Raw genomic sequence first — 23,576 nt, forward strand, 5'->3', positions numbered from 1 at the left:
CATGACCCTTGGTAAATTGTTCCAGTGATTTAAGTACCTTCAGTGATAAAACTTAACTTCTTATTTCCAGTCTGAATTTATCTATCTTCGGCTTCCACCCATCAGATCATGTTATACCCTTCTCTGTGAAATTGAAGAGCCCATCATCAAATATTTGTTCCTGTAGGTACTTACAAATTGTAATCAAGTCACCCCTCCGTTTTCTCTTTGTTTAGCTAAATAGACTGAGCTCCTTGAGTCTGTCACTATAAAACATGTCGCGTAATCCTTTAATCCAGGGGTTCTCAAACTTCATTGCACCACCACCATCTTCTGACAACAAAAATTACTACAGGGCCCCAGGAGGGGGAACTGAAGCCTGAGCCCGCCCAAGCCCCGCTGCCCCGGGTGGGGTCCAAAACCCACTGCCCAGGCCAGGGGGCCCAAGCCTAAGGGCTCCAGCCCCAGGTAGAGGGCTTGTAACCTTAGCCCCACTACCCTTGGGCTTTGGCTTTGGTCCTGGACCCCAGCAAGTCTTAAGTCAGCCTGGTGGCGACCCCATTAAAATGGGGTTGCAACCCACTTTGGGGTCCCGACCCATAGTTTGAGCACTTCTGCTTTAATCTGTTGGCTCTTCTCTGAACCCTCTCCAGTTTATCAACCTTCTTGACTTGTGGACACCAGAAATGGACACAGTATTCTAGCAGTGGTTGCACCAGTACCAAATACAGAGGTAAAATAACCTCTTGCTCCTACTCAAGATTCCCTTGTCCATGTATCCAAGGATCACATTAGCCCTTTTGGCCACAGCATTGTACTGAGAGCTCATATTCAACTGAAGAAAAGGAATACTAGTGGCACCTTAGAGACTAACAAATTTTTTTGAGCATAAGCTCTCGTGAGCTACAGCTCTCTTCATCGGATGCATTCAGTGGAAAATATAGTGGATGAAGTGAGCTGTAGTTCACAAAAGCTTATGCTCAAATAAATTTGTTAGTCTCTAAGGTGCCACTAGTACTCCTTTTCTTTTTGCAAATACAGACTAACACGGCTGCTACTCTGAAACCTGTCATATTCAACTGGTTACCCACCCTACTTCCAATCTCTTTGAGTGACTGCTTCCCAGTGTAATAAAGCCCAGGTGCTAAAACACACTTTTTAAGCCTTTGGTGTAATCAATAGTCCATGAGAAGTCCCCCTTAGTGGCGTAGTTCTCTCTCCCCAGGGCACACGCCTTTCACGTTTTGGTCTTTTGTTTCAAATAATTATTGATTACTAACTAAATTTTCAAGATTTTTGGCTTATGCAGTTACTGATCTATTTATATAAAATAAGATCCATGTCAGTGCTTCAGTATTCTTTTACTATTGTCGTACTCCTATTTCATAAAATGCATCAAATCCAGTCTGAAACTGAAACTTGAGAGAAATACAAAGGAACCTACAGGAAAGTATTGATTCAACATCATGCCACGAAGCCATGTCTGATATTTCTTGATTCGTGGTTATGTGCATTTAAATAAGTATATACAGCTGGTGTAAATTAGCATATGAAACCACTTCTACTACAGTATAGTACTTTTAAAAACTGTTGGTTTAGCTATTCTCTGTATGAGGCTTTTGTGCTTACGTAAAGAATGGAGGCCACACAGCTTTTAACTACTATTTGTCCAACAGACACATTTTTCAGTGCATGGTGGCAGGGTATGTCAGCATAGCTCCCTCGCCGAGGAGTGTGGATTTTTACCTCCTAAGTGACTTGGCTATGTCAACCTAAATTTTAAGTGTAGACCAGGCCTAATTAATACAAGTACATGTAAACTGTCCAAAAACTGATGTAAGAATACAGGTGTTGCTAGGTACAAAGGATGTAATTTTATTAAAGGAACACCAGCAACTTAAAAAACAAACTCATCTGAATATTTAACATGCATCTTTCTTTGCAGGTTTATAAGACAGTTGAGTTTAAAAAGGTGTTAACAGTACAACAAAATACATCTTTAAACAGTCTGATTAAAAATCTCACCACTCTGTTGCTTAAGTGTCACATTTTTGGTACTTATGTTAACTTCTAGTCTTCCTGGAAAAATAATGCAGACTAGACCTGAATTACTAAAGCAAAAAATAAGCAGGAAGAAACCTGTGCTTTCTCAGACAACCTGAAGAATCATGGACCATATTTTCATATGTACTTGTTTAGCACCTGGCATAATCAGGCCCCAATCCTGGTTGGAGCTTCTAGTGCTACATAATATAAATATTTTTTCTTCCTTAGCAGCTCAACTTTTAAATAAAAAACAAATGTAACAAAAAATAATGCATAGCTGCTAATAGTTCCTGTTTAATGTGAAGTTTCATACTTTTCGGTATCTGCTGATGCAACTCTTGTCAGGAAAATCTTCACAATATTTCTATTTGTAACATCAGTGTTCCAAAATGAACTTGACAACATTTTGGAAAAATAATTCTTGGCAAAGAACTTGTACAGTATTTTAAATTTCAGCCAGTAGCATATTTACTACTGGATGAAATTTAACATACAAGTTCTTTGCCAGGAATTTTTTTTTTTAATTTTTACAAAATGTCAGTTCTCTTTATTGTTTAAAAACAAACAAACAAACCCCCAAAACCAGAAATATTTTAGCTGACTTGTTTGCATTACTAAGAGGACTGTATTTTTTAATTGTAAAAAATGGTAGCCCCTTATTCAAAAAATATGAACTAGGGTATTTCTGTACCCTCTAAATGGTTCTTGCCACTCTGATGCACAGAGTAATTCTGTGTGTAATTACTCTCTATATATTGTAGATTTACATAACATTTAGTTACATCTCTAAAGGGTCCTGTTTGAAAATGAGAACCCACATATGAAAAGAGACAAATTGAAGTGTTTTTGATGTGTATTTATTTCTTTACTTCTGTAAAGTTTAAATGAGAACCTTATTGTTTTAAACATGTTCCCTTGGATTGTGGCAGTATGTAGTTTAAATAATGATTTGCATAAACTTTTTTTCCCAGGGCTCAGTGCTATGGAGAAGAAGTTGGCTGAGTTCAAGTGTAATACAAATGAAGCAATTCAACTGAAATTAGGTAATTTGTTTTCAAGTCTTTGCATTTGATACTGCAGTATGTTACCAAGTATTTTAGAACCATTGCTTGATATTTAAAGTTTGTCCAGTAAAAGTTTGTTCACTTTCTTCTATTCACCATACACTGCATGAAGTGTAAATATAAGTGTAGTTTAACAATGTCTAGTTCCCTTGGCTCAGTGGAGATAAAGTACACCAGTATAGAAATAGTCACTGAAGGACTCATGCAAAAAAAGTGAGTCCCACCTCCCCATAATGTGTGTTGAATGATCCTTTAGTTGGTTTCGGCGCTTCAGTAAACCTACATTAAAATTAGTGATATGCTGAAATTGCCCCATCCCTTATTTTTATGTGGCATTCAGTACATGCTGATAATACTGGGAGGGAAAGGACACAGCAGTTCTGTTCTTCTAGTTCTTCCTTTCCTTCCATGTCTTTGGTATTTCAGCTCTCTTGAGGGTACCTTTGACCTCTCAGTGGATTTAGTGAAAAAATTAGTATTACTCAACTGTGTATTTTTTCAGTTGCACAGTATCAAATATCCAATTATGCATTAATTTTGTACTATCCGTTAATTCTTTAAATTACTTTTTCCAGAAAAGGGATCTTGCATTCTTGCTACTTAGTAAAATAGTATGAAATCCTGGTTGTGGTCTGAAAGAAAATACTCCATAAATAGTCTCTCTCATTTTCATTGACTTTCTCGATGGTTTAAGAGTTTTTAATGAGAACTTTTGGGGGGAGGGGAAATCTGAATGAAAATATCTGCAATTCTGGGTTTCACCATAGTGAATTTACCTAAACAACATCTAAAATGCAAAAAAGAACTTTAGAACTCTGCTGGATGTGGATGCAACATAATTTAACTTGAACAAGCCTATCAGTGTCAATAAAATTTTTTGCAATAGGAGAAGAATAAACCATATCTTTGTAACTTTAAATTTTTCCACCTGCGAGTAAGTGCTCCTCTGATATGACCGAATTGCATAGTTGAAAGGTACTAAGAGGGGGGCCTAAGTTTGGAAGAGGAGCAACAGCAATCTTCAGAATACTGAAAGAGAGCTAATATCAAACTAGTGTTTGACTTTCAGGGTAGGAGAGTATTGCTTTGAAGACCAAGAGTATGTGTAATACTCCAGGTTAGTGGGAAAGAAAAGAGAACGCTTACTCTAAAGTAGAAAAATTAAACAATAAAGAAACATTCATTCTCTCTCTCTTTTGGAGAAGATGAGCATTTAATAAGCTGATTTAATCTATAATTAAAATTGAATTCATAATATGAACTCAATTTAAAAACTTGTAAGCCAAAATTTTGTTCTAATTGAAGTAGTTTAAAGCTTTAAATATTGGATTTGTAAAACCATTTTCCTCAGATTAAAAAAATATTGTTTTACATATACTTTCTTGAAAATATCATGTTTTACAGGGATTTAATTTTCACTTTTGTGTTGTGAGACAATCTGTCATTTCCTCTTACATTTTTCAAAAGGGATGGAAATAATGGGGTGTATTTGAATTTTGGCTACCAATTAAATGAGCTATTACATGAATATGAAAAAATCTCAAATCGTCCCCCTAAAATTAATTAATATCTCCATATTCTAGTCTTCCTTTTCTGTTTTATTCTCCTCTTCCAACTTGAGACTGAAGAGGATCCTAAGGATCAACCACTTCTATTCCTTGCATGTCTTTGCAGCGTCTCCCTCCTCCTCGAAAATGTAGTTTGTTTTTCCTGCATGTGTACAAAGAAGTAGGAGTACATCACCTTTTATGGACCCTCACTCATTTCAAAAGTGCTTTGTCTTATTAAAACTCTTCATGGGCTTGCCTCAGGCAAGTTCTGTGTATTTGCTTTCTGAATCTAGCAATGGTTGCCTTTCTGTCCCTTTTTGCTATTGTAGGTGCGGGGACTGCTTTCTCTATCTGGAAACTCCTCGTTTGCATTTCTTCCTTCTTTGTTTACACCTTAGCTTTCTCATTTTAAATGTAGAAAGATGCATTAAGCAGCTGTAAAGTTATATATTTGACAGCAGGCAGGAAATGCAAAAATGAAGGTTCCAATAACAAGCTTAACTCTGCAACATTGCATACATGTGTAAACACTAAACGTGTATTCATTATCATACACCAATCAAATATACAATTTATAATTTCTTGAACGGCCTCCCCTTACCTAAAGGTATAGGCAAACTGCCATTGTAATGCATATATTGACCACTGCACACTTTATACTTTTACAAAACTTCATTTAACTGATTTTTATTTTTTTTAATGTGAGTGTAGTAGATACTTGTAGAGTTTTCAGAAATGTAGGAAAGAACTTCCATGGAAGTCACAGGAATCCGAAATTGGATGAGGCAAGAACTTATTTTTTTCCCGTCAGTTACATCTTTATCATATTTTACTGTACAAGTATATATTTTAACACACTGGATATAAACGTATTTTTACAATGATTTCTGCAATTGCTAGCTTTTCACATTATGCCCTATTACATGTTTTTCCATCATAGAAGATATTGTTAAATGTCTAAAAAGGGGGCAGTAAAGTGATGCAAAATGTGTTGACTTCTAGAACTCTGAAAAGACTATTGTTTTTGAGGTGTTGAAAATCAGAAGCCCCTTATCCTAATCATTCACAGTTTTCCAGAAAAATTCTACCTCAACCTTAGACTTCGCCTACTAATATTAAGGCGAAGCAGGCTTATGGTGGAAACACTGTTGTAACCTTAACTATAGAGTAACTGCAATTACTCCACAGTGTGAATAAAACACAGCTTTAGTAAGCTATTGCATTTGTGTAGATGCATCTATGGTGAACATTTTTATATTGCTGAAAAATAAATAAGTAACCTGTTTATTGAGATTAACAAAGTCAGTATAATCAGTTAAAATAGTCTCAGGACTGGTGCAATTTTTTTGCTTACATGTGTGTTCTGGTTTTCATCTCATTAAGTGATAGAAGCATTAGACCTAGCACATAACAGGATCTCTCTACTCCTTGCTGCATTATTTGAATCACTTGCAACTGACTGTATACTTTGCTTATTCACAAGTACAGAGAAGACTGACAGAGTGGGGGAGCAATGTTACATATATGCTTATATGTGCAAAGAGATCGGTAGATTGATTTGGCTTCTATGGGATTGCCCCCGTCTGTAATTTTATATAGTGACCACAGTGATGTTCTATTTTAATGATTACATACATAAGTTTGAAAATATATCAATTTCTCAGTAGAGATCTCAATTTGTTAAACATTTTAAATAACAGATTTATTTTGAATGCATAACACTATTAACGGATGAAAATGAAACTTTGTCACTTAACCATATGTCCTGAAAGTACAGTAAAAACCTAGAGGTATAATTTTGATTGTGTGTACTTTGGTACTACAGAACATTGGTGACCTGCAAAACTTATCTATGCAAAGCAGTGATTGTGCTGCTCTTAATAAAAATGTAAAAGCAGATGTAGTGAAGATTCACAGTGCAAAGATTTCTTTTCTCATGGACAGTATGAAGCATAAATACAACTAAACTACAAATGATACGAAATGTGCATTGTTCATATTTTAATGTGGTGTCCTTGTTTTGTATTGTCTTTGCTTGCTAATTGTTGCGGGGTAGGAAATCAGTGAATAACAGGCCTCCTGGGAAATTGTTAGTGTAGCATTAGCAAGGTTTACTAGCATTCTAGAACTACCACTAGATGAAAAAATCTTCTGAATATTGCCCTTATGAAAATATACTACAAACAAATGGTTGTGTAAACTAACTTCTTCTTTCCAGCTTTAATGGTGTTACAGCTTGCCTGTAGACAGGGTGGATTTGATTTAAATCACTAGTCAGGAAGATTTCTAGATAAAAGTGCATTCTTGTTGGTTGTTATAACGTTAATACATATTCTTCACAACTCAGATGTAAGTTTCATTTTTAGAAGGTACACACTATACATTTTTTAAGTGATTTATTTTGAAAACTTTTCAGATTAGTTTTACAGCTATGTCAGAAAATGAATCATTGTTTGGTTATTTCATTTACTAAAGGTAATTGAAGCAGATATTTATGAAGTCATTGGGAGGTGAACCATCTCTAATTCAACAGGTTAATCAGTAATAATTTGGAGGATTTTCTTGCCATGCTGTATTAGGATAAGAACATCACCAGACAGACACTTAAAACATATAATATTTTAACAAAACAAGCATATGATTTTGAATTTAGTTAAACATTCAAGTTTTTTAAAATCAGATTTGTTTTTGTTAAAATTGTTTAACTAAAATAGTTAAATGAAATATTAAAAAAAAAAAAAATTGGCTTTGTCAGCCAGGTCAACATGAGAAACTTAAAATACTGGCTTCTGCAGTTAACTCAGTTGTCTTCACCTTCATTTTCCTGTTTGTTCGTAATCTGGAAAAGAAAAACAAGCTTTCCTGCTTTTTCAGGTCCCAAACAATTTTTCAGTTTGGAATGAATATTCTTTCTATACTGGCAGAAGAAGCTACTGCTGTTAAAAGTGAGATTATCACTTCAGCAGTCTCTGAATCCAAGTGCTTAAGTACTTCCACTAGGTCACTGGTGTGACTTTCTTTAAAACATCATCAGCAAACATATATGTCTTGAATGGTTCACCCTCAGCTCTGAAGTTTATTGTAGTTGGCATTATGGAGGGATGATTACTGGATGTCCATGTCAGAGCCGCCAACTCCTCTTCTTCAGCAGTTAAGGTTTGACCCTGGTATCGAGTATTGAGAATATTTGCAAGAAAATGAGCTAGAGATAGTGCTTGTCCCATTCGTTTGTTTAATGCTTGTAATTTAACTCTGTCATTGCATATTTCTCTTTTTAAGATCTCACTCGGTTCCTTCCAAATTTCAACACCATCAGCAATTTCCCTGCATTTTGTTCAAGGCTACAGAAATAGGCTTCAGGTTACTCAGGATGTGTTCAACATTTCTCTGAAGACCAATGTTGAGAACTTTGCCTGTGACAGTGCCATCTATTTTGTCATGATTTTCTTCACAAACTGTCATCAGATTAGGCCAGTTCTTGATATAGTGCTGAAAACACTATTGAGTTTTGCATGTCTTGTGGGAGAGTTAGCTTGGTTCCTCCCACTTTTTTCAGAGCAGCTGCTGCAAAGTGGTTATTTTGGAATTATTTTGCAATTTCAACAACATTAGCCTTTATTTCTGGAACACTGAAGTCTTTGGCTAGGAGGGGCATCAAGTGAGCACTGCAACTATATGTTAGCTTGGGACTCTCTTCTAAATTTCTTCTCATGTTGGATACGTTTTCAGCATTGTCTGTGACCAAGCTGTGTACTAGACATTTAAATCTTTTTTTTCCCCCCCAGTTTGTTATAGCTTTTACTGCTGCTACTTGTAAGTATTCTGCTGTCTGTCTGCATTTCCTGATGTATCAATTGTTTCTGTAAGGAAGACATTCCCTTCTTCTGTTGCCACACAAGTACGTACAACAGGATCATTGTGGACGTTGCTCCACCCATCAAGACTCAGGTTAACAATTTCACCCTCTAGACCTTTTGTACACTGCTCAATTTCTTTTTCATACACATTATCCAGCAATTTGCCTGCACCATCTGCTCTGTTGTGTGGACTGTATCCTGGTCTTAATGACTGAACCATGTTAATGACGTGTAGGTTCTCTGTCATACAGAAAGGAGAGTTTGTTGCATAAACAAACTGGGCAATCTGCTGGTTCTTATCACAAACTTATCTATGGTTGTTTCTGGATGATGGACATTTTTTTTTTCCTTTTTGCCACAGGTGATATATACTGTGGCTATGTGACATACATGATGTGACTGAAACACTATAATTGGAGATAACTCTGAAACTATAGAAAATGATGGTGATCTTGAAGGTGGATAGTCTTCAGAATCCTGTTTGTTGAGGATGGATTCTCCTAAACAAAATAAGTCAATGCAGTTATTTGGTGATAATAACTATACTGCTCATTTAGTATTACTCATTGCATTCACTGACACTCTGTACTACTTCAAAGGTGAAATTGTAAAAGGAAGATATGTCTATTTCAGCTATTTATTTTGTATCACAACTGCATCTAAAATGATAGTACCATAGAGTAACAACTATATTTTTTTGCTCAAACGTGAGAATTCAAAAATAGTCCAGAAGGAAGACTGCCAGTCCTTAAGAAAGAAGTATGAAATAAAAAAGTTTACCAACCTGAAGATCCTGTATGTTCAGACATGTTCCTTTCATCATCTTCAACACAGCTTCCTCCTGAGAAGGAACACTTCTCATGACGTTTGTTTCATGTGGGTGACCAGGCCTTGCATTTCTTTGTTGGCAGTGTTTGCATTTTGCAGGTAGAGGAACTTTGTTAAAATATTCCCAAACTGGGTCTCTTATGGCCTGCTGCCATTATATGTTTTCCCTTCTAGTGAGAGAACGGTATGGTAGATCTCAAATCAGTGAAGACTACACTCAGAAAGACCTCAACACTTCTGGAATATGCTGCTCAGTTTAATTTTTGTTTCTATTGCCTGTCCCTCCCTTTTCACATTTATCTCCGGACTTCTCCGGATCTATTCCATTCCCAGCAATCTTCTCTTCACTGAACTTTTTGAAACTTCGCACTTTTAGAGAGAGGTAAGGGATTGACTGTGTACACAAATTTGTGGGGGGACAATAGGGTTGAGGTCTGTTATTTCTAACCTCTCTACTTATTTTTTTGTCTATTTCTGGAGCCCCAAATCCACAGTGTGATAACTGCAAAACTAAGCATCTCTGATGGTATCTTCTAGATTGAGCACTGAGTCCCATTGAGTAGATGGCAAGATTATCCTAAATAATCTATACAGAAGCCCCTGGAACTCCATAAGATTGGATCCTTAATCCATGAACTATTGGAACTCATTTACAAAACTTATCTCAACCGTTACATGAATAAATTGTCTCATACTATTGAATTAAAATTTATAATCCCTATTCCATGATGAGATACATTATAGCTCAAAGATATTTTAATTAAAACTATTTTTAGATAGGTTTGTCCTCAAAAAGCATTTTATCAAAATAATCCAATTTAAATTAAAAAATCCGATTGAAAAAAATCCAGTTTTTTTTTTTAAATCATTGATTTTTTTTTATCCACCCTGCCTGTAGATATTTTTAAATTATGAACAGAACCACAAAGAATTCTCAGAACTGTTAGAATTTTTCTTGCGCACCACGGCAAATAAAGTTGTCTGACCACAATGAGAAAATGGGTGTTAAACTGGTGTGGCATCTACAGTATTTTAAAACAAATTACAAAAAAAATTGCGTTGACAAATCACGGTTCCTTGTTGCTTACAGTAAAATTATGCCCATTTTCTTTTCAGTTCGTTTTCCTGAGGATCTGGAAGATGACAGCACAACATTTAATCCAGAATACAGCCATCAAGTGTTCGGGGATGAGTAAGTTATCTAATCAAATGTCAGGACAAATGAATAGGACTTGAAGGAAGAGGTCATTTTTGTTCTAGTTTTAGAAAATAGGAAATGTATTTTTTTAAATCACTTTTTAAAATCATACAAGAAAATACTTAAATGTCTTGATGTGGTAAGAAAGATACCTCAATGGTCATCTGACAGTTTGGAACTGTAGTCACTTTTTTTTTTTGTAGAAATTTTGTCAGATTGTTGAAGAATGCTATCAAAATTGCCATTTACTTCAAAGGGAATTCTGTTCATAGAACAGTTCCAAATCCTATTAGGTGACTTCCACATTAGTGTGTGCCAAACTCATATAGGTACTTGTGTACCACTGCTAGCTAACTACATTTTAGTTTCTTAATCTTTTTTTTTTTTTAAATCACATCTGTACACATTAGGTTTTAGTTTCAATCCAGATCCCTCCTTTTAACACATGGACTGTTAAAATTCAGGAGAGTATTTTCTCAAATACAGTAGATTCCCCTTATTAGCTACTGCTGGGTTGCTAGGAAAAAGTTCCCATTATCTGTTAATTGCTGATAAGTGGAAAGCAGGTTTGTGAGGCTGCAGTCAGAGAATGAAGCACTGGGATCTGGCTTCCCTGGCTGCAGTCCTGAAAAACCTGCCTGTGGGGTGTGGGGCTGTAGCTCAGATGTCTGGGCTATCTGTGAGGGTTCTGGAGGGACATGGAGCCACATGGTACTTCTCCCTGCATTCCAGAGGTCAGGGCTCGAAAAGTCCCAGTGCTTTCTTCCCTGGGTGCAGTCCCCAGGCAGGGTACAGCCCAAAAAGCATGAGGAGTGGTACCATGCAGCTCTGGTATCTGGGCTGTAGCCTCTCCTTGCTGCTACTGCCCTGGCCATAGCCTCCCCTCTCAGCCTGCAGTACCTTACCTCCTCTGCAGTTCCTATGTGCAGGCAGATTTTGCAAGGTTGCTGCCCCAGAAAGAAACAGTGGGACAGGCTGAGCACCGGCTTCAGCCAGCTTAGTGGGGCTGCAAACAAGGAAGGCATGTCCCAGCACTTCCTTCCCTGGCTTCACTCTTGCAAACCTGTCTGCAACTTGGGCCTTTCTTCCAAAAATATTGTTTTAATAAGTGGCATAATAATTGTCCAATAATCCAAATCCCATTAAAATTAGTCAGTGGGATGGGATTGGTTTCTGGCAAAATGTTACTATTAACCAGAAGTTGTAAATATCTAGGCTGCTATTAAGTGGAATCTACTGTATGTCAACTTATACCTACACAAAATATAGAAACCGTAGTCTGTGTCCTAATGCGTGTCTGTATATTTCAGTTTAAAAATAAAACTTCTGCATTAGATGAATTTTTAGCCCCAAAAGAGTCAGCAGGAGTTTTGTTATTTGCTTCAATAGGGCCAGGATTTCACTCATTTTTAATACAGTACTGATTACCAGTCTGTCCATTATAAATAAAAATGTATTATGTGTAATAATCCTGTATTGACATAGTGGTGTACTAGATGTAGTAAGGATTTTTCTTTTCTAATTTCTGAGATTCCTTAAAGAGCATCCTTAAAAAGATCAGATTTTGAAATGGTCTCTATACATTAACCAACCATAATAAGTTATCAACTTTACAACTATTAACTATTTCAGTTTATTACTAACAATCTCACTTCTCAATGCTGTTATGAGAACTTTCCAATCTGTCCATTTAAAGTGATTCCCTTGCACTAGAAATATTATTTCCAAAACTGCTGCTATCAATTTTGAAGGCCTGTTACCTTTCAGGGAAAATATGAATGAAATGTCACTTTTTCCTAAATAAACATGGGAAAATAAAAACTGTCAATATTGGTTTGTAAGTAATCCAGTAACACTTGTGCCACTGTAAGTAGAACTGTTTTCCAGAAACAAAGTGTATTTCTCTATTCATGAATAGAAATTCTCATAGACCTTGTGCCAGTGATCTTCTGGGTATGTTCTATTCCTTGAATAGGTAGTAGAAGGCTCAAAAACCTCTTCGCTTCCTTCCCTCCCTTTCACATAACCAACCCCATTTCTGTTTTCAGTATTAGACTTCCCTGCATTTCCTTCAGTTCTGTCCTAAGTCTGGTATGTTTCATCAGAACCATCAACCAAAAGAGAACCTACTTGAGGTTGCTATAAAATTATTATTATTTTTTTTAAATACGCAAGTGTCATTTGCAGTAGTCTACCTGAATATAAAATCCACATTCTGAAACAAGGATCCCAGTAAATGCAATCTGCCTCCGTATCTGTCTGTATTAAAAGGTTAAATTACAAGTGATTGATTTAAAAATTTATTTCTAAAAGATCTTATAAAATAAATGGAATGCATAGTTGTATCATGTCTCCTAACTTCTTGACCTTTGAAATAGAGGTTGTTTTACGCGTGTATACATTGTCCTTTAAGGTCGGGGATGTGTGCGTGGTCTAAGACTCTTTTTATGAGTTGTCTTTATTCCTTTATGATAAATTCCACAGATAACTAGTCACTTCAGTTCTTTGTTTCATATTGACAGATGAAGGAATATGAATGGTATATTCATGATAAAATATTGTAAGGAGTTACCTTCATTGTATATATTCTGATGTAGTATATGGCAATTCTATTTCTCTTTTTATCTATGAGCAGGTTTGTACACTTAACTTGGAAAGTAGACATGAATTTCAAAGCTTTATACAGATTACAGTTTACTGTGATGATTGTTTAGTAGAGTCTAGGGTTCCTGATTGCTTTATTTTTTTTTCCTCCCCCAGTGAAGTTGCCTTCGGTTACAAGGGTCTGAAGATCCTTTTGTACTACAATGCTGGTAACCTGTCAACACTTTTCCGCATCCAGTATACATCTAAAGTTAATGAAAACTTTGACTGTGTGGAGGTAAAGTCAGAGTCAAACTTACATGTTCAAATCTTTGTAGAATATTCAAAATTCTTAAAAGGGCCATAATCAAAAGGTTTAGGCCCCGCACTTATCTACTTCATAGTTAGACTATCAGTTTTTAAAAATATATTCTCTTCATACTGTAGCTAATTTAAAAAAAGAAGAAAAAGCATTGAACCCACCTGTGTGTTGTGCCCTTGTGCATCCTCTGACTACAGTAGTCAAATTAATGCAAGCTGTTTCCAGAGATGAGCTGACATCAAGCCTAGTGTTCAAAAATAAAGTAAGGCTGAAATTTCATGTTAATTAGAAGATAGGTGGTGTTGAGTTTTCCAGATTTAAAATAATCCCATTAGACCGTAAAGAGGTTCTTGTAAATAAAATGTGTATGGTAAAATAGGAATATTTAAGAATATCTTTTTAAATGGGAGGTGCAGAAAGCAACCGATACAGAATTTTGTTTTAGAAATAGAGCTATCCTAGTTTCCTATCCCAGTTATGTATCGGTTACTCTCTGATCTCATTTCAAAGGGATATTGTCAGTATTTATATTTTACTACACACACTTCCTGTGCTTACGAAACATTTTTATAGGAAGGTATCTTTCCCTTCTGATTATATCCTTTTAAAAATTTAGTAGACTAATTTTTCCATCCCACATATCATTCATTATCAGGTTGACTTCTTTTTGTGAGCTAACCTCAGTTTTTGAATCCATTTATAAAGCCTTTTAGCTGAATTATTCAGATATGAAAACTGAAGCTGAACAGTCAACTTTTGATAGTCCTGCTTTTCCCTTCAGTAGGCTAAAGTATACCATAGACATAGAATATTAATAATGAAGTTTTTAGTCATGTTTATACAACTAGATATTAAATATTTGAATAAGAGTCTACCTAGTTGTTTAGAAAAAGACTAAGATCTTGCTGGTGGTTCCTGATGGATTAAGAAAATTCACCATTGTTTGGTTATTACTTGGTTACAAGGAAGAAAAAGTTTGTATTGATTTCTTTGCAAAAGTGCTATTGATTTGGTTATTGCTGAATCTTTATAATACTGCATAGAGTGAAAAATAGCTATGCATTTGTATTGACTTCTCATTGTACTGAGCTTGAAAACAAGGTTTACCATTTAGAAATATTTTTACCAGTAAGTAGCCTTCCTTTCTATGATTTCAAACTGAGTTTAAAGTTCCCCATTTCAAAAGTGGAGAAAATTTAAATATGTTCAAGAAAAGACGCATTTAATTTTTCTAAAGAGAAAAATTGAATTAATTTTTTTGGTGGGGGATTTGCCATTTCTTCTCTAAAGTTGCACGAAGGCATATTCAATCATTTACCCTATGATTAAAATGGTATCAAGACTAAGGCAACAGATCAAGACACCTAAAGGTCATGCTTTGTAATCTTGTTAGTTTTCTAGAGCTGAAAAGAGATGAGAAATGGCAGTCTCCAAAATCAGGATTATCTAGATGACACAGTTGAATGGGTTCAGCCCTTCTCAACAATGTAATTTCAGAGCTGTGGTAAAATGGAGAGCGAGGTGTAGAACACCATAGCAAACTTCCATGAGCATCCTGATTCATATACCACCGCCAACACGGCTTCCTTCCCTCTCTATTCACGATGGGAGAGTCCTTGTTCACCTTTGTAGTCCCTGCGATCTTCCAACTTTTTTGCTCATTCAAAGCTCTCGACTTTCTCTCAAATCCCCATGGTGATATCTACCATCTTTCTGGCAGAGGAAGACTGATCAGGACTCATTCAGAGCCTGAAGGAACAATCTTTAATCAGCTAGAGGTGTCGTTATCCACTATGAAAGCACACCCTTTTCTACTGTGAAATACTCATGCACCTTGTCCGCATGAGAGAGATGCGGCAGATAGCTTGTTCTTACCTTTGCATGACTGCAACATACCACATGTACATTATAGCCCTAGTAGAAAAAATATTCCTCCTTTCGCCATCATACCAGTCACTGTTTAGATCTACTTCCTGCATTCTACTGTACCTGGATCAAATTGACTGGAAGACATTTACCTGTACAAATAGTACTGTGCACACAATTGAGCTCATTTGTGTGCTGCTCTCAGACACAAACTTAATTATTTATATTTACCTTAGAGGAGGCCTTCCTATGAGCATGGTGCCAGCTGGGCTGAAACAGATGTGCAGGCAGCCATCTACTTAAATTATAAAATGTTTGGAGCAGTGACCATCTTCTTGATTTTTCTGTATACTGTCCGGCACAATGGGGCTGGGACCTCCAAGCACTATCACGATTCAGAGAGGGGGAGACCTAGTGCCAGTTGTGCTTTACTATACACAGTACTTCAGTGTATGACTAGGTGTCCAAACAGCTGACTGGGGACATACATCACTTGGAGCAGCAAGCAGTGCTTCAGAAAGATCTCCAGGTCCAGAATAAGAAGTCTGTCTGACTCAGAGGAAATATTACCTTTTTAATGACAAACTGGGCCAAATTCTCAGGACTCTACCAAGCCCAGTGGACTTCTGGATATCACTCTGGCACCATACAGTGAGTTGGTGAAGGACAAGGAGGATGTGAAAGAAAACGCCCACTCTGAGTAGTACTTCATTTTGGCATTACAAGTGGGCAGAATTTAGCTTGTTTTTCAAAGAGAGATTAGAAAAAAACACTTTCTCTTCTCTTTCTCCCCCCATTCCACAGTTTAAATCGGAACAGTATTACCTATTGGACTTCCTTCTGCTCTACTGCTTGCTCACTGCCATTCCCTAGATATTGCACTCTTTTACATGGAATCTAAATGAGGCATTGTAGCCTCTTAGACAACTTTTGCTCTTTGTACTGTAAATGTTACCTTGTTGTGCCAGTGCAACTGGCCTGTGACCTCTCTTTTGCTTTTAATAAAGAAATTGTATGAAAAGTGTGTGTAACTTAACATCTGGCATGTTATTTAATTACACTACCTCAGATCGCTTCTTCATATACTCCCTCATCAAAACTAATACAAATCATTTCTAAAGCAGGAGCTACATTTTATGTATCTAAACAAAAGTATAATCCTGTTTATAAGAAGCTACTTAATAGTGGCATGCAAGCCACATAAAGGAACTTCATATTAGCAACTACCCGTCAATACAACTAAGCACTTCTCCATAAATCACCTCCACCACAGAAAATAAGAGAATAAGGTTACTAATTAAGGTAAAGTTTTAATACACAAGGAGAAATCCAACATCAATTTGGCATATCTCCTAATAAAAGTAGGGTTTAGTTCACTAGTCCATTCCTAATTCCCCATCATCAATTTGAAATTAAGTGCACATGGCATTTCTTATGTGGCAGCATACAGACTGCAGGTGATGCCTATGTAGGTAACAGCACCAGGTTCAACAGCTTTTCTGTGTGGCTGTGCATAGGTTATTTCATTGTCTCACTCTTGTTTATTGAATACTTACCCTTGATTTTGTCTGTTATACAAGATGTAGCAGGCAGATTTTTATAATTACTATATTAGTTGGCTGAACTGTCATTGAGATTGGGAGAATGATATAAAGATGGAGATCTGTCAAAGGCAGAGTCCACCATTATCATGCATTTGCAGAATTTGTTTAAACAAACCCAGAGAGATACTGATTCATCGGGTAATCATTTTTGCAATAGCTGATTAAAATTGACGTATGTGGTCATTCAAAATCTCTGGGGACAGATAAATTAAGATAAATATTTGGGAATAATCCCTGTTGAAGAGTCACATCATGCACTTTGCTTGGTCCTTGTTTGTAACTGTTATGTTGATCACTTTCACTGTCACTAAGGCTGATGTGCTCCTGGACTGACTAAGAACGGGCACTTGAGTTCCATCACGCGTTCTGGAATAGTTCTAGAGTTATCTAATTGTTCATATCTCTGTTAAGTGTAGCAGTAGGTATAAGGATTTGATCCTTATTTCCCTTCCACGTAATGTTCTTGGTCTTCAAGAAGAATGCATGCTAAAAGCTTAGTCATGAGTAAGGGCAGGAGGAAAACTAAAATTTACAGAAAATTCTGGGATTTTTTCAGTTTTTCTGGATATTTTTCAAAGGTGTGTTTTGGGTTTTTTTTAACGTTGCACACATTTATAGGAGTTAGAAGTCTGGTGGGATAGTGTCAAATGGAAGGATTTCAGGGAGCTGACTTCTACCCTGAAATTAAGGAAGCAAAGGGCAGTCCATGACAAGGGGGAAATGATTATTTAAGTTCTTGAATATGGGTGCTGCCATAAATGAATACAAAAATTAGTAAAATATATGTGCAGATTTAAATTACTAGCCATTTGGTAGTAGCCATGTGGTACTAGCCATGTTCTAGAACCAAAATCCCAGATGTGATTATACCTGTGCTTTCAGGCAGTTCATATTCAAATATAGTAAAACAAAGTAGTTGAAAATCAGGACTTTATACATCTACCACTTCCCCAAATTGAGGATTCTGGGTTTTTCCTTGTAAGAGGTAACCTCGCAAACTCCTAAGCAGTGTGAGGAATACAACTTTTTATAAAGAATTACCAATTCTGTCTTCTGCAAACAAAATAAAGCTTTTCTAGCCATGACTGTAAATCTTTTGTTATGCAGAGGTTGCTTTAGATTTTTCTGTAGCTTTTTCCCCACTATGGCAGTAGCTAATGAGGGCTCCCATAGGAAGTGTTGATCATATTCAAACAGCTTGGTGTATCTTCTTAATTTCAGTAGGGGAAAGAGTTGCAATGTCCTCACCACCACCACTAGCCTAGCCACATGAGAAAGTTTGCTGCTGCTGTTCTGTGGAGTACACGGGAGGGAATTCACACTCTCAAATATACATGTTTAAGCACAATGAATCAAATAACTAATGGATCATACTGAACATAATTTCTCCTATTTCTAGATTTTCTGTATGTATACTGTGAGGAGTTACTGTAAGCATTCACTGAATGGATGATTGCGTTTCTATTTTGTGGTATTTTTCCAGAAAGACAAAATAAATTTTATGGTAAATGTTGATTTGCCGTTTTCTTCAATTTTGTCAGTTTGCGCAAGCATAAGTACTTTAATACATATAATAGTTCACAAGGCATGACTACCATTTTATGGCTAGATAAATAGGTTGTGAAAAATAATGTTAATGTTAATACACACATTCACTCTGTTGTATTGTTCTTTCGTTAGTAACTACATTGCGTTGATCTTTAAAAAATGCATAATTTTTGTTTTGCCTGATCCATTATTCAGTTGAATTAATGGTTCCAGGGAAAAAAATATTTATCAAATACTGCTTTAGAGAGAACAGAAAAGGTTCTAGTAAATGCACCTTCTTTGTCTTGAGAATGAAATGGATGCAAAGACTGATGTATGGATTTAAAATAGGCTCTTAGACAAAGTATTGTAGAGCTATATCTTAACCAGTTAATAGCTCTTTTTATAGATATAAAGCAAGTTAAATATAAATGTTGGTAGTACCAAACCATTGAGAATAAAACTTGTTTGTGCTGAACTCCATCCATGGTTTTCTGTCCTAAAAATCTAACTGAATGATGATAAAGTGCTATTCATTTGCAGGTGCATTACTTCTACTTAGGGGACTGTGGTTGAAAGGACAGGAATTAGTAGCATGTTGTATTAGCCTTTTGTAGTGTATTTTGTCCTAAGCATCTTAATTTCCCTGTTTTGAATGCTAAGTAGCAAGGGTCTTGGTTTAGAACTAATACCCATCATGCATGTAAACGGTGTGAAAGAGCTGCTTAGTAAGTTAACACAGTGTTCTTGTGTCAGTCCTTGTGGAAATAGATACAATACAAACATTACAGCTGAACTCATGGCAAACTCCATTAAGTAAAAACCTGGGCTCATTGTTCAGAGGAAAGGTTGAATAGAATGTAAGCTCATTTTGTTGAATGTAATGTCAGGCTTTTAGGGGTTGTATTGAGGGGTTAGGTTTTTGTTAAGTTGAGACCAATTCATTAAGTTTTATTGCCTGGTGAGAAGCAGTAATACGTTATTGTGAAACTTCATCAAATATTCATGGTTAAAGAGAAGTAGTAAATGTATTCAATCAAGTGGTCTTTGGGAGTTTGAAAAGGATTATGAAGTCTGCTCAGCTGATAGCCTCTAACATTCACTGTGGTCATTTAACAAAGGTAATTTTAATCTCTGAATTAAAATTTGCTCTGAAGACTCATGTCTCTTCCCTTCCCCCATTTTGAGGTTACAAATCCAAGTTGTTGAAAATTGTCCTGTTACATTTCTGTGTAATATCATTTTGTCTCAAATTCAATTTTCAAAGAATATTTTGGTTAGGAGGTAGGCTCTCCTTCTTTGCATTTGTAATGTTTATTGTGGTTGGTGCTTTAGGCATGCATTTCAAGTGTGTGTGTGTAAGAGAGAACAAGAGCGCTAGCTGCCACTCTCTCTTACTAGGACTGCCATTTTCTCAGTTACCTCCCCTATGCCTTTTGCTAGCTGCCATTGCTTGGCTTGGAAAAAGCAGTATCATGGAAGAGCACACCACAATCAGTGCAGTTTCAAAGATTTGCCAGCTGAAGAGAGTCTTAAGGAACAGTAAGTGGAGCCAGCATCTTACTTTGAAGAGTAATTGCACCACATCCATCACACGCTGGCAAATGGGAAAGCAGGAATTCCTATGCGTCTCTGAGTTCACAGCCTCCCTTTTATCCCATCATCTTCATTGGTGTTTATCAACACAGTATCTTCTCTCTTAACGGAGTAAATGTTCAAAATTGGCCTATCAAAAAAAACCCTTACTAGTTGACAGCTTTGAGGACTATCCCCCCAACACTTCCAGTCTTTCCCCGTTTCACATCATTACCCTTTGGGCATACAGTATAGCTACCATGAAACAGTGACTGGACCAAACTTCCTTTGGAGCCCTTTAATGCTGCTGCTTCTTCAACCAGAAGGGTTATTGTTAAGCAATGAAAGGCATTGCCTTCCTTCACCCTGGTACTGAGCACTCCTCCTGAAATTAGACAGGCCTTAGTGACTTTTTTTTTTTGGTATCTGGGTACTTTTTACAATAATTTGTTTTTCCCAGTAGAACTATGCTTTCATAATATTGTGTGTGGAATGCTAGCTTTTGATTTTTTTGTCTCTCTTTCTCACTCTTTTATTCTGTAGGCAGATGATGTAGAAAGCAAAATTAGAAAAATCATCCCTCCTGGGTTTTGCACAAGCACAGATGACTTTGTGTCCTTGCTGGAAAAGGAAGTTAATTTTAAGCCCTTTGGAACGTTACTACACACATATTCAGTTCATAATGAGGAGGCAGGAGAAGACATAACGTATCAGATATATCAGGTATGAAAAAGTCTAATAGATCCTTTAGGACAGCTATAGCTTGCTTTTGTAGTGATGTATTTTTAGTAATCTGTTATAACTGCAGCGTATAAACATCATTATTTTACCAAATCTTTTTTCAGTATGTGTCTAGTTGAACCAGAGTATTCTGCTTATAAATATTTTCCCACAGGAGTATTTAATTGTATTCTGCAGGCTTTCTCTTTGACCTTGGTGATGAGTTTCACCTGACTTCTCCTGGCTTTTTCCCTAGGCTGACATGACATGTCCAGGCTTTCGAGAATATCATGAAAGGCTTCAGACCTTCTTGATGTGGTTTATTGAAACTGCTAGCTTTATTGACGTGGATGATGAAAGATGGAACTACTTTCTAGTGTAAGTACAGTTCTAAAGCAACAGTGGAACTTATTACCTCCACAAAGCCTGCATTTTAATTGTGGCTGGCCAATTATTGGGACAGTATAATGATATTTTTCCCAGGAAAGAAAAATCATTGTTTATCAGGCTTGAGTTTTTCTCCATTATGCTTTAGGAGACCTTGAGAATAGAGCTGAATTAAATGCTGTTGTCAGTTAGAACCCTGAATGTAGGCTTAAACAGTAAAATGAGCTTTGCCTGTGTTTTCTTTTACTTGCCACCTATTCATCTTTATAATAGGCAAGTGCACTAAACTGCTGTAAAGAGGCCTGATTTATCCAAGTTGCTGCACACCAATTAAGTGAATTGTACATTCAGAACATAGCAGGTGTACCCATTGGGCCCTCACAGAGTAGCTTGCTGACATTGAAAATTCAGTTGGAGAATGGAAAAGAAAATGGACACTGCATGGGAGCGCGACTGTAATTGACCTGCTTGGCTTTCTGTTTTATCTGCAGATTTGAGAAGTATAATAAGGATGGAGCTACGCTCTTTGCGACCGTAGGCTACATGACAGTCTATAATTACTATGTGTACCCAGACAAAACCCGGCCACGTGTAAGGTAATTGGCAGCATAACACGTGCCTTCCCTTTTATTTCAGAAGAGGGAACTGCTGAAGTTCCCAATACTTGTTTATAATGGTGTTGATTTGTTTAAAAAAAAAAAAGTCCCCATTATTAGCTGGCTTTGCACTGATTTGTTTCATTGTTGCCCTCTGTAGCAGGGTGGAATCTCAACCCAGTTTTGAATATTTTAGCAATTTTTTAAAAAATTGTTGCATGTTTTAGCCCTCTAATTGCCATGAATTAGCTTTAATCCTTAAATAAAATGTTGATCATAACACAACATATTTAAATGTTTAAGTTGTGTTGTTTCCTTGTTGAGTCCCTTTTTAATTTAAAAAAAAAAAATCCTTTCTGTCTGCAGCCAGATGCTGATATTGCCACCATTCCAAGGAGAAGGCCATGGTGCTCAGCTTTTTGAAACTGTTCATAGATACTATATGTCTTCTCCAATGGTGCTTGATATAACAGGTATGTGAATGGTCATTTTATTAGATATGTGAATTCAATTAGACAAATCTTGGAGCATTTGCTGCCTGTTAGCCTGCAGCCTAACTTTTGTATTCATCTGTCAGAATTAAATGGTCTTTTGAAGATTTAGCTTCAGTTTACTTCAGGGTTAATATTACCCTGTTTTACAGAAGAACTGCATATAATGCAGCTCTTTAAATCCTGTACTTACAGAGAACAGCACACCAGGAAAATCAAATCCCTGGCATGAAAGGATTACCAGTTAATTAGCTATTTTATTGTGAGGTACACAGCTGAGTTTGCCGAGAGATTGAGCTTTCTCAAACTCCTTGATGAGCTTGCTCCTTTTAAACAAAAGAGCAAATCAGAAAATATACTGATGGTAAAATATTCATGTTAATGTGAGGGCCAGAGTCTTTCAACTACTGGAAACATATACAGCAGTCTGGTGTCCCAGGAGCATGGGTAGTAGACTGACTGAAGATCTGCATGAAGTTGTCCTTGCATGAATACCTGAAAAATATTAATGGGATTGTAGGATGGAGAAGAAAGAAAAAGAATATAAAAAGAAGAGGTATGTGCTGCTTATAACAGGGAAAGGAATTGGCATATGAAACCACAGGAGAGAGATTGTATCTGGAGCCCACATATTAGTCCACAGTATGATAAACAACTGTGAGAACAATGTCAAGTAGAATAACACTCCACTCTAGGTGCTACCTATGTACAAATAACATCCAATTGTGATATTTTAAAAAAATTATTCAAAGAGAAACATTAAGTACAATAAGACATGTTTGATTTCTTCTACACAGTGCTGTAGGATTATCAACTAATACATACAGGATATCTGGTCTCTGAACTTCAATACAAGTTACAGAAACCTCGCTGAAGCATCACAAACACTCACAAATACTTTTTTTTTTTTTTTTTACTGTTACGTGAAATGAAGTGGAATATTTTACATTATAAAATGTATATCTAATTTCCTGTTAATGTAAAATGCTGTGGTTTCTAGTTATATAACAACACCTTTCATATGATCCAGTAAATCTGATTATGGCAAAGCAAATGAAACATTTGACAAAAAGTGTTTAGCATAGTGTTAAACAAGAGATGGAACCAGGATGTAAAAGGCAGGTGACCAGTCTGTCCCTCAGTGCACAGTGTGGTATATGTTCTGACCCAGTAAAACTGTTCCAAAAAAGAGTTTAAATTGGCCTGTGGAATAATCAGCTAGGAACCATGGTGTTTTCTACACAGAGTTTAAAGGGTATATGGAGAGAAAATCATCTTTTCATTCATTTCTCATTGCCACTGCTGGGGAAAAGTTGGGCTGGATAGGCGTAAGATGGGTAGGAAATTATGAAAATTAGATGTCATCTAAAGTTACAAGGTGGG

The 23,576-nt window shown here is 36.4% G+C and overlaps 1 protein-coding gene across 3 annotated transcripts in view; it reads left to right on the forward strand.

Moving 5' to 3' along the window:
• Positions 1–23,576, forward strand: part of HAT1 (histone acetyltransferase 1) — a 52,230-nt gene that overhangs the window by 13,244 nt on the left and 15,410 nt on the right. For 2 of the 3 annotated variants that reach the window (XM_073305833.2, XM_073305832.2), the window contains exons 2-8: positions 2,997–3,068; positions 10,441–10,516; positions 13,283–13,403; positions 20,543–20,722; positions 20,976–21,097; positions 21,598–21,702; positions 22,069–22,175. In XM_073305833.2, coding sequence (XP_073161934.1) covers positions 3,008–3,068; positions 10,441–10,516; positions 13,283–13,403; positions 20,543–20,722; positions 20,976–21,097; positions 21,598–21,702; positions 22,069–22,175 — 772 coding nt within the window. In that variant the 5' untranslated portion in view covers positions 2,997–3,007. Of the gene's footprint in view, positions 1–632; positions 713–2,996; positions 3,069–10,440; positions 10,517–13,282; positions 13,404–20,542; positions 20,723–20,975; positions 21,098–21,597; positions 21,703–22,068; positions 22,176–23,576 lie in introns of all 3 variants that reach the window. The other variant, XM_073305834.2, reaches the window with a different exon arrangement.

Source organism: Lepidochelys kempii, chromosome 11, assembly GCF_965140285.1.
Source record: "Lepidochelys kempii isolate rLepKem1 chromosome 11, rLepKem1.hap1, whole genome shotgun sequence".
NCBI classification, from domain to species: Eukaryota; Metazoa; Chordata; order Testudines; family Cheloniidae; genus Lepidochelys; species Lepidochelys kempii.